The sequence below is a fragment of the Arachis ipaensis genome, chromosome B10, assembly GCF_059453495.1.
Source record: "Arachis ipaensis isolate K30076 ecotype BB chromosome B10, ASM5945349v1, whole genome shotgun sequence".
NCBI lineage: Eukaryota > Viridiplantae > Streptophyta > Magnoliopsida > Fabales > Fabaceae > Arachis > Arachis ipaensis.
Genome location: NC_142435.1, coordinates 55,570,506 through 55,582,945, shown reverse-complemented (window position 1 = coordinate 55,582,945; position 12,440 = coordinate 55,570,506). Strand labels below are relative to the sequence as shown.

At 38.1% G+C, this 12,440-nt stretch overlaps 1 protein-coding gene across 1 annotated transcript; it reads right to left on the bottom strand.

The window, feature by feature from the left end:
- Positions 1 to 1,322: 1,322 nt before the first annotated feature.
- Positions 1,323 to 3,109, bottom strand: LOC148580123 (uncharacterized). Its single transcript, XM_088491668.1, has 4 exons — positions 3,032 to 3,109; positions 2,567 to 2,774; positions 1,569 to 1,688; positions 1,323 to 1,369 (listed from the first exon to the last, which is right to left on the bottom strand). Exons 1-4 carry the CDS (start codon positions 3,107 to 3,109, stop codon positions 1,323 to 1,325), a joined length of 453 nt encoding a protein of 150 aa, XP_088347794.1.
- Between the last annotated feature and the right edge of the window lie 9,331 nt (positions 3,110 to 12,440).

Sequence of the window (12,440 nt, the reverse complement as noted above, 5' to 3'; positions counted from 1 at the left end):
ATATAACACGTATCACTAGCACAATGGATACAAGCACATAGGTACTTAACAAATTCAATTCTTAATAAGGCATCAAAAGGATCAAGCAACCATAGTGTAGTTATTTTCAAGCATGATTGTTATAACCAGTAAGAAAAGCAATATTTGCATTGCTAATAAATAAGCTTCTTAATACATCAAATCAAAAGTTTGTAATTTATAAAAGATATTAAATCCAAGAACTTCTTTGCACTAAAAGCACCACATAAGGTCACAAGACCCACCTGCCCCTCCTGTCCCCTCCTTTGACACTACCAGAAGGTAAACCAACAGCAGCAATAGATATAATAGCAAATTTTAGACTTCAGATTCAAGCATACTTATTCAAACATACCTAAAAGAAACTAGTCTCATCATGGACCCCTTTGTCAACATCAGCAGTTGCTTTGCTTAGTATAGTCTCTCACACAAAGCAGAAAACTTAGACCACCAGCCCCACCTTGCGGTAGCCAGTTAAACATGAAATCTTATCCACTAAATTAAATTGATAGCACATGAACTCTTATTTCTTCCATGTAACTGCAAAGAGATGATTAAACAAGACTAAATATGAATGGAAAAGGTTTAGAACTAAACAAATTGCAACTGAAGCTCAGCTTGTATTGCCCCTAAATACATAATGAAAATAGAACAGTCTCATAATAAAAAAAATAACATTCTTCAATAGTGTAGTGTTGTCAGCTCAAGATAGAGCCAAATTATGACCAGTCTAAGTGTAAATCGATGACTATACACACTGATAAAAGAAGAATGTTTCCAAGTACCCACATGAACTATAAATTCTATAGTCACAGGTTGTTTCTATTGAAATGATTAGATTATGTGCACAACAAACAAACAAAAAAGTGTCAAAAGAAAAAAGGAAAAAAAATACAATGGTGCTAACTTGTTTAAGGTAAATCAATCATGGATGAAGACAGAGTCTATCACATTTCAAATAAGCAGCTTTACAGGTAAGCTACCAAGGTTGAAATGCTGGTCAACAAAGAGGAATTAAATAGAAATTGAAATGATCAAGAGAAGGTTAAAAGGAGACACACCCAGTAAAATGCTGTCAATTCCACCATGCTGGGACTGTCTGTCTTCAAGGATTATCAACTATTGTAGCTGTAATTCGTAATTGTCTTATCTATTCTTACTTTCCATTCTGCTTCTAGAATGCTCTTCTCCACCAAATTTCAAATCCTCTTTGAATATTTGGGCAATCTTCTCCAGAATTCTAAGATTTTTACTTGAGTCATTCAGGCCATCAAAATCAAATGCAGCAATTTTACTTGAGTCATTCAGGTCATTGAGAGAATCAACTTAGAATTCCCAGCCACTTTACATGCTAACAAAATAAACCAACCAACAATTAAGAAACAACCATTAACATTAACATTATTCTCCATAAAATAATTTAGCTTAATTTCAAACCAAATTGAATTAAAAACAAAACTTCTATGCTTAACTTTTTACATAGAGAGAACATGTTCAGCTAAATAACTCTTTGATTTATAGCAGAAAATAACCTTAATCCAAACACATACCGTAACCGAACCTCAGCGGACGAGGTGGGGGACGGCGTAGTGGACGCAAGCGGAGAGGAGAGCACGGAACAGCAGCAGATGACAGAGTAGGAACTGATGACAAAGCAGAACTATTTTCTCCTAACATTGCTCAGAACAAAATCTCATTAAAGAAAAAAATTCAATCAACAAAGTAACTAATGGCAGAATAAGCCAACATCATCATAGTAACAATCAACAATCAACAAAATTCATAATAAGCAAAACCAATTCATAAACCAAAGAAAATGAAATCATGTGGTTCTTCCCAAAAGATTTTACCATAATAGAAGAATAGTCTTTATAGTTTATACCTCAAAGCAATCAAGACAATTGTGGTGCATTGCTCTTTTCAAACAGCAATGACCATCTTCCAATCATTTAGAGTAGCAGCACCCTAAAACATATAATAATTAATTTACAAGGATCAGCAATCATCAAACAAACAGGTTCTCAATAATCAACATATTTTATCACCATTTGGTTCCACTCATTGTAAAATTATTTATAAACCATAAAAAATACTACTTTTAGTTAAGAAATCAATTTTAGGTACTTAGTTTAGAAATCTAAACTCAATCTATTTATCATTCATCAAGCCTCAATCTCATAAATTACTCATTATAATTTGATTCAACCACCAACAACATTAATAAGTAAAAAAAAAAAAAAACAGAACTTCCGACAAGCATTCATCCCCAAACAACCTTGCAAGATGCACACAAGAGCTAAACAAATTTCAATTCACACGCACGTAATCATCATCATACCAGTCACATTCACAGCCATAACCTAAACTCAATAAACTAATTGAAACACTAGAACATCATCTCAAAAACTAATCCAAATTATACATCCTCAAACCAAGCTTATTTCTACCAATTAATCACACAAGAAATTTATAAATTATTTGAAGATACTCACTAAACTTCAATTTTATTCATAAATTAAAACGGTTAATTTTAAAATAAATCCCCTACCTCTGAGTGTCGAAATTAGAAGAAATTTGAGACGGGTTGTGGCGGCAATGGCTGAACCAGCATAAACAGCAACATAAACAGGGGCCGAGCACGGACAGTGGCTCCAATAGTGGCATTCTCTGGCGTCAATGGCGGTGTTCCCCGGCGACCAGCGGTGCGGCGGCAAAACCTCCCTCTCCTCTACGAGTTTCTCCTCCCTCTTCACGTTCTATTCATCCCATCAACAGTAGCAACTTCTAATCATTGGCGATGAGACAGCCTCGTTCTCCTCCTTCTCCGTCAGAGCATCCTTCGCGCGTCACTCCTCTGGTTCTCTCTCTCTCGGACGCGTCTTCTTCAGCAGCAGCGACAACCCCGAGCAAAAACGGTGACGGCTTCGCAGCTTCCTTCTCCTTCTTCTGTTCGCGCATCCTTCCTCTTTCTCTGCCACAGCGTCAACGGCGACTGCGACGGTTAGGGTTCGACAGTGACGGCGGTGGCGTCTTCGATGGCGAGCTCGACAGGGAATAGGCGCCACAGATCTGGCGGCGTCCTCTCCACCATCGCGTTTCTTGCAGTGGCAGCTCTCTCCCTCGCACGGTTCAGATTGACGGTGACATGACGGCGGCGACGCGTGTGATGGGCTCTACGGCAGTGAGGCGCGACGCCGGCGCGCTCTTCTCCCTCTCCTTCCCTTCTTCTTCCTCGCGGGGTATAGCTTTCTATCTTCTCTCTGCGTTTCTCTTTTCTCAGTAGGGTGGAGTTCTAAGGTTAGGTTTTTCAATTTAGGAACTAGAATTTTTTATTTAATGTAAAAATTTAGCATTAGAGTTAAATAGTTATAAAATATAGATAAAATAGATATTTTAATAAAATTATTGAATACAATAATAATTTTAAAATTAAATATATTTTATTTAAAATTACTTAAAAATATTATTTATTAATATATTATTAAATAAAAATAATTATTTTTAATTTAAATTATAAATAAATATATTAATTATGATTTATTAAATAGTATTTAAATTTAAAATATTAATTATTTAAATTAAATTATATAATTTTTTATTATAAAAATTTTAATTTTAAATTATATAAAATAATTAATTATAATAAAATTACATAAAAATATTAATTAATTTAAGTTCAAAATATTTATATAAATTAATTTAATCATTCTTAAAAGCTTATTTTTTAAAAATAAAAAATTTAAATTAAATCATATATTATTCATAATATAAGTTATTTAAATTAAATTATATAATTTTTTTATTTTTTAATTATTAAAATTATAATTTTAAATATACTAAATATCCAATTATGATAAATATTATATAAAAATTTTAATTAATTTAAATTTCAATTATTATAAAAAATTACATATCACTCCTAATTATTTTAGATTCAGTATATATTTAATTATTTTTGGTAAAGAGAGTTCCTCCAAATTTGGTTATGTTAGGGTTTAGAGGAAGTTTAAATAAAAAAATATTAATATTTATTATAATTTTATTTTAATTTTATTTTTTTAATTTATTTTAATTTTATTTTTTAAAATAATATTTGTTATATATTTATAACAAAAATATATAATATTTATTATAAATGTATTTTAATTTTGTTTTTTTTAAATAATATTTGTTATATATTTATAACAATAGCTTTGAATATTCTATAAATTATAGTATTTATAGAAAAAATTGTTTAATAAAAAATTGTTGTAGTAGTTATAAAATCGTTCTTTAAAATAGTAAAAAAGAACGGTTTTATTTTATTGCTATAACATAATGAAAAACTGAACTTCAACAGCAACACTGTAAAAATCGTTGTCTAAGACCATCTAATAGAACGGTTTTAAAGTGTAGCATTTTGGCAACGGTTTTTATGCGTTTCTTTTGTACAATTATTTAAACAACAATAAAAAACTGTTGTTTAAAAATAAATCTTGGTAACGGTTATAAAATCGTTCTTTAAAATAGTCAAAGAGAACGGTTTTAGTTTGTTGCTAAAAAATAATGAAAAATTGAATTCATTGGTAACACACAAAAAAACCGTTGTCTAAAACTATCTAAGAGAACGGTTTTAAGGCGTTGCAAAATTTGGCATTGCTAAAGCCCATATTTGTTGTAGTGCATAGGAGAGAATTATAACTTGTGGATTAGAGTTGGCTCAATTACTTGACTTTCGTTTATTTGGTAAAGGTTAACTAAGTAAAAACAACGACCTCTTACTATTACACTTGGAAAAATTCAACAAGGATAGAACTTCCGATTAATCTTCTCCTGGTCAAGGCTTCTTTAATTCAATTACACAAAATCTCTCGTTAATTTTCATTGCTTTAATTTATAATCATTTATTTCTCTGTTCTCCAACTCTAAAATTTCTAGGAAAAATTCCTGACCAATAAAATAGCACTCTTTTGTCAACTCGTTGGGAGACGACATGGAAATTCTACTCCCAGTATTTTATTCTTAAATTGTGACAACTCTTTCTAAATTGATAAGCGAAATTTTCATCGGTTAAGAACTGTACTCGCAATGCTGTTCTTATTATAAATTCTTAATTGGCGATTTTCTGCCCGTCAATTTTTGGTGCCGTTGCCGAGGAGTTGTAACAATGTGCTAAATTAGTTGTTGGTGTAAATATTTTTAATTTTACATATTTGCAGATTTTATTTTATTTTATTACCATGAGCCGTATATTTCTTTCATTGAATGATGCGTTCACTGCCTGATCCGAGCTTAACCGCATTTGATCCTGAAATCGAAAGAACTATTTTACGTATTAGGCAAGCTCGACGTCGGTTAGCCTCCGAGGGTGGTGAAGTGGTTACTACCAATTCACCAGTCTTATCTGAGGGCGAATCTAAAGTGCCATTTGAGGAAGAAACAAGCTCTTCTTCTACTGACTCTATTGATTTACGCGTAGGTAACATGGCGGAGCCCCGAAGGATTACTCTCTAGGAAGCAGGAGCTCCGGACTTTACACTGCAATCGTATCAAGCGCGTCACCCAAATCTAGCTACAGATTTTGAACTGAAGACTGCACTAATCAACTTACTGCCCAAGTTTTATGGCTTACCTGCTCAAGAGCCTGCCAAGCACCTTAGAGATTTTCAGATAGCTTGCTCAACTACTAGGCGTCATGGTGCAGATGAGACAACTATTTGGCTATATGCCTTCCCGTTTTCTCTTGAGGGAAAGGCAAGGGAGTGGTTCTACACTCAACCTGAAGAAGTTGTTACTAATTGGGATCTGTTCAGAAGGGAATTCCTAACAAATACTTTTCGGCTGAAGTTACAGATAGACTGAGGAAAGAAATTTTTTGCATTATCCAAGGTGAATCAGAGACTCTTTATGAATATTGGGAATACTTCAGGAATCTCCTAGACTTATGTCTCCACCGATTGACCAGTTGGTGTTGATTAGCTACTTCACACAAGGTATGAAGCCTCAGGATAAGACTACATTAGATGTTGCGAGTAATGGCTCTCTGAAGAAGTACAAGACGGCGACAGAAGCGTGGCAGCTAATCGCCGATCTAGTTGAGTCTACCCGGAATGCCAGGCACAGGAACAACCATCCCAAGGCTATTGCGGAGGTTTCCTTTAGTAGTGAGACTACTGCTCTCACACAAACTCTGGGAGAGATGATCAACATACTGAAGCAACTACAGCTGAATCAACAACAACTTTAGCCTCCCCCACAACAACAGTGTCAATAGTTGGTTCCTCAGAGTGTGTGTGGAATATGTGCCTGCTACACTCATTACACTGATGAGTGCCTGCAGCTCCAACAAGAAGACAACACCTTGGCAGGTACCCATAATTTCTACGACCGCTCGAATCAAGGATACTATCAACAAGGCGACAATTATAACCAAGGTGGAAACCACAATCATGGTTGGCAAGACAACTCCAAACAGGGGTAGAGAGACAACTCCAACCAAGGATGGAGGGATAATTCCAACCAAAGATGGAGGGACAATCATAACCGAGGAGGCAGAGACAACGGTGAAAATCAGAGGTGGAATAACAACAACAATCAGCAGAACCCTCCTTACCAATAGCAAAACCAAGACCAGTCTTACTGAGCACCACACCTAAGGCAGTCCCAAGCGTCTCAGAACAACTAACAGCAGACCCCTCGAATCACTTACCCCCCTTCCTCTTCTAATGATGAGATGGTTCGCTCTCTTGCGTAAGGACAACAAGACATTCAGAATACACTTAACTCTACCATAAACGGTCTGAACGCTACCTTACAAGCGCTCGTCTCCCGGATGGATTCATTATCTACCCCCAACAATCAACCTTCAAGCTCCAGTGCAATTCCTTCTCAACCTTTACCCAACCCCAAAGGTGGAATCAATGCCATCACTTTGAGGTCCGGAACCACACTGCAAGAGAGGAATCATGAGGAGCCAAGCTCAAAGGAAGACATTCAAGTTGAAGACATTGTTGAGGTAGAGGATGTTGAAGAGGAAGATGTAGTACAAGACATGGTTGAAAAAGAAGCAGCTCAACCAGAGAATGGAGCACCAAAGGAAGATGAAGTTACAAGAAAAGTGATTCCCATTCCCTTTCCACACCTTGCTAGGAAGTCCAGAAAGCAGATGGAGCTCGATCCCAAGAAGGTGGAAATCTTCAAAAAGGTTGAGGTAACCATTCCCCTTTTTGATGCCATTCTCCAGGTACCTAAGTATGCTAAGTTTCTAATTGATTTATGCATGAATAAAGATAAATTACATGATTTAGAAACTATTCCACTAGGTAGCTCTATTCCTGCTTTAATGGGTGTTGTACCGGAAAAATGTAGTGATCCGGGTCTATGCATGGTTACTATTACTATTGAGGGTGTACAATTTTTTTGACTACATGTGTGATCTAGGTGCATGTGTGAGTATTATGCCATTATCTGTGTATGATGCTTTAAGGCTCCCTCCCTTAAAAAGGTCGGCAACAAGTTTTGTTTTGCTGAGGACGTTCTGGTAAGCATTAAGGGGCTCACATTCCCTATTGACTTCTACATCTTGGAGATGCCCCCTAATGACTCAGGAAGACCATCATCCATCCTGCTTGGAAGGCCATTTCTAAAGACTTCAAGGTTCAAATTAGATGCCTTCTCAGGAACTTACTTTTTTGAAATAGATGGCAGAGCAGTGAGCTTCAACCTGGATGAAGCCATGAAGCACCCTCCGGAAGATCACTCCATCTTCTAGTGCGATATCATTGATGAAACTGTAGCTGCAGTCCACCAAGAAGAAGTAGAAGAGATGCACATGGAGCAAGGTGCAAGTGTGGGGAAACCCTCTGAACAAGATGAAGACACCTTGCCATCATCACCAGGTCCAGATGATCAAGTGCCTAGCCATGAGTAGAAAATGGAGTTGAAGCCCCTTCCACCCCACCTCAAGTATGCTTAACTTGAGGATAATCAGAAGCTCCCAGTTATTATTGCAAGGGAACTCACTTCCTAAGAGGAGGAGCAGTTGCTTAGTGTGCTGAGAAGACACAAGAAAGCAACTGGGTGGAGCATGGCGGATATAGTAGGCATCAGCCCTCAAGTTTGTGAGCACCGGATATTTTTAGAAGAGGGAACAAGGCCTGTTCGTCAACCTCAAAGGCGGCTGTACCCCACCATTCTAGAGGTTGTCAAGAAGGAAGTGATCAGGTTGCTTGAAGCTAACATCATCTATCCAATCTCGGATAGTGAATGGGTTAGCCCAGTACAAGTGGTGCCCAAGAAGTCTGGAGTCACAAGAGTGAAGAATGAGCATGGAGAGCTCCTGACAACTAGACTGCAGAACGCCTGGAGGGTGTGCATTGATTACAGGTGCCTCAACCAGGCTACTCGCAAGGATCACTACCCCCTGCCATTCATTGATCAAATGCTTGATCGCCCGTCAGGTAAATGACACTACTGTATTTTAGATGGTTACACTGGCTATTTTCAAATTCATATAGCTCCTGAAGATCAGGAGAAAACTACTTTTACATGTCCCTTTGGAACGTATGCATACAAGAGGATGCCTTTTGCTTATGTAAGCACCGGCTACATTCCAAAGATGCATGATGAGCATTTTCTCAGATCTTCTTGAGAGCTGTATGGAAGTTTTCATGGATGACTTTAGTGTGTATGGTGATTCATTTAACCTTTGCTTGGATAGTTTGGCTAGAGTATTAGACATGTGTGTTAGTTCAAACCTTGTGTTAAATTTTGAAAAATGTCATTTTATGGTAAAATAAGGTATTGTTTTAGGACATGTTATTTCTAATACTAGTATTTTTGTAGATCCAGCAAAGGTAGATGTGATTTCTAGTTTACCTTACCCCTCCTCCATGAGGGAAGTTCGTTTGTTCCTTAGTCATGCAGGTTTCTACCGGAGATTTATCAAGGACTTCAGTAAGGTAGCATTGCCTTTATCCCGACTGCTGCAGAAGGATGTTGATTTTGAGCTAAGTGAGGACTGCATGGAAGTGTTTGATAAGCTGAAGATCGCCTTGACTCAAGCTCCGATTATGAGAGGATCCGACTGGAGCCAGCCATTTGAGATTATGTGTGACGCTTCAACCATGCAGTAGGAGCGGCGCTGGCTCAGCACGAAGGTAAGGACCCTTTCATAATTACTTATGCTTCTAAGACCTTAGATGCTGCTCAGTCTATTTATACTACCACTGAAAAAGAGCTTCTGGCTATTGTTTTTGCTCTGGATAAATTCCGAACCTACTTACTTGGTACTATGGTGGTAGTATACTCAGATCATGCAGCTCTAAAATATTTGTTAGCTAAAAAAGAGTCCAAACCATGGTTAATACGTTGGATATTGTTGCTGCAAGAATTTGATTTAGAAATCAAAGATAGGAGTGGTTCCCAGAATTTAGTGGCAGACCACTTGAGTCGCCTAGAGCACATTAAGAATGACTCCACTCCTATCAATAATGCTTTTCCATTTGATAGCTTGCACGCAATATCTGAGGTAGTTCCTTGATATGCACCTATAGCTAATTATTTAGTTAGTCATACCTTCCCTCCCAATTTTACTAAGCATCAAAAGGACAAGCTGAAAAGCGAGTCCAAATATTACATATGGGATGACCCATATTTATGGAGGTATGGTGCTGACCAGATAATTAGAAGGTGTGTGCCTCAATCAGAATTCCAGTCAATTTTAGAGGCCTGCCACTCCTCTAAGAGTGGTGGACATTTTGGTCCTCAAAGAACAGCTAGAAAAATTTTAAACTGTGGATTCTGGTGGCCCACTATTTTTAAGAACGCTACTCCCTTCTCTAAATCTTGCTCCCATGCCAAAGGTTTGCGAATGTATCCAAGAGGGATGAGATGCCCCAACAAGTTATGTTCTTCTGTGAAATTTTTGATGTTTGGGGCATTGACTTCATGGGTCCATTTCCAAACTCTAGTGATTTCTTATACATATTGTTAGCTGTTGATTATGTTTCTAAATGGGTGGAAGCAATTCCCACTCGTACTGATGATGCTAACACTGTTGTCTCCTTTGTGCGAAATAATATTATCTGTCGCTTTGGATCACCACGAGCGATCGTGAGTGATCAAGGCACTCACTTTTGTAACAAGAGATTATCAGGTCTACTGAAGAATCATGGCATTGTTCACAAGGTAGCAACAGCTTACCATCCCTAGACCAATGGGCAAGCCATGGTGTCTAACAGAGAGATAAAGCGCATGCTGGAGAAGATTGTCAAGCTTCATAGAAAAGACTAGAGCACCAGGCTTGTAGATGCGCTCTGGGCTTATCGGACAGCATACAAGACACCCATAGGAATGAGTCCATTCCGCCTGGTCTATGGCAAGGCTTGTCATCTTCCAGTGGAGGTGGAGCACAAAGCTTTCTGGGCGGTAAGTGAATGCAACATGGGATTTGAGAAAGCCGGTGCTGAAAGGAAGTTGCAACTAGCAGAACTGGAGAACATTTGACTTGAAGCATATGACAACTCCAGGATATACAAAGAAAGGGTAGGCTGTGCATGACAAGCATATCAAGAGAAGAGAGTTCAGACCTGGGGAGCTAGTTCTCCTTTACAACTCAAGATTGAGGCTCATGCCAGGCAAGCTGAGATCAAGGTGGGAAGGTCCCTATAGAGTAGAGAAGGCAGAGCCATACAGAGTCTTCCACTTGAGTCATACTGCAAGCTCCAAATTCATCAAAGTCAATGGCCGCCACTTGAAGTTGTATACCAACAGAAGAAGACTGAGCTTGTAGACCATCCAACTTAAGGACGTAAAAGTAAAGTGCTAGGTGGGAGACAACCCACTATAGTATGATCGTCCCTTTTTACTCTTTGATTAGTTTTGTTTTCTTTTTATCAGTGCTCATTCATAATTTCTGCATAACTCCCTGCATTATGTATATATATAAAAAAAACGCATTTGACGCGCAAGCGTCTAGGACGCGCACGCATCATTTGTGATTGCGAAAGGAATAGGAATGTAACAGAGAGTTGCGCGGGGATGGTGAAGGAAGCGTGCTTTGTGCACAAGCAAGCCCACGCGTATGCGTCCTTCACGCGTGCGCATCACTTGCGCTTTCAGCAACCTACGCGTAAGCGTCCCTGACGCGTACGCGTGACCCTAGAAATCGGCATAAATACGTGCTGAATAGAGAGTTGTGCTGACCTCGCGCTGGAACTGTGCTAGAGGCACAAATTTAGCCATGCGTACGCGCCCCTGACGCGTTCGCGTCAGTTTCACTACGTGGCTATCCACGCGTGCTCGTACCTGACGCGCACGGGTCGTATGTGTTTTTGGCTCTCATGCATTCCAACCCGAGAGTTGTGCATGCGCGGGGCTGCCTTCACGCGATTGGCACAACCCATGTCACGCGTATGTGTCCCAGACGCTTACGCATAGCTTAAACTTTACGCGACCTACGCGTACGCGTGCAGTACGCGCGCGCGTCGCATGCGCCGCATGGTTAAACCAGTACGCCGCCAGATTTCAATTATTTCCTCCCCCAATCCTAATTTTTTTTCAATCCTAATTCTCCCTTATTTCTTCTTCCTTCTTTCTTCATTATTCCTTCTTACTATCTACTACTTTCTTCCTCCCTTTTTCATCTTCTACCTCAAGTTTCTTTCTTTCCTCTCCTCTACTCTTTCATTCATCTTTCAATTACTGCATTTAATTATTTTTCTTTCTTCTCCATTTTATATTACCTTAGTTATTTATGATTTCTTTTTCATGCATTTTTATGTTGGTGTTGGAGTTTTATTTGGATGTTACTTTCTTATACTTGAACTTGTGGATCTTATGAGGAGTGATTTGACAATTAAGATTTAAATTTGGCTCTCATATACATTTGGATTCATTATTTTCATTCCTATTTTAACTTGCACACCAAGTGTTTGTCAAAAAGCACTTATGGCATTTCGAACTCTATTTTGTTTTACTCTCACACTTTAATGCCTCTCTTTTTCACCACACTTGTAATCCACATGTATTGGGATTATCATTCACAACTGTCATCATATAAATGCTCTTTAAATTGGTACATTTAATAATTGATGTTTGAGTTATGTTTCTCATGCCTATTACTTGCATGTTTTTAATCTTCCTGCATCTACTTGTTATGAATTGCCTTTATGAATTTGACTTCATGTTTTCCATGCATAATGTAGCTACCGTGTATAGGACATCATTATTACTCTGGCATTCATTATTACTTGGATTTCCTTCCTTCCAATCGTTAGTACTCTATACTTAAATTTAATTCTCTTTTTTCCTTCTTTATAGGATGGCCACTAAAAAAGGAAAGGACAAAGCTTCTGAAAAGCCACCGGCAAGGAGGGGAACCAAGAGAACTCCAGCTAAGGTGCCACCATCTACAAGCATCAAGCTGCCAACAAAGCGGGTGA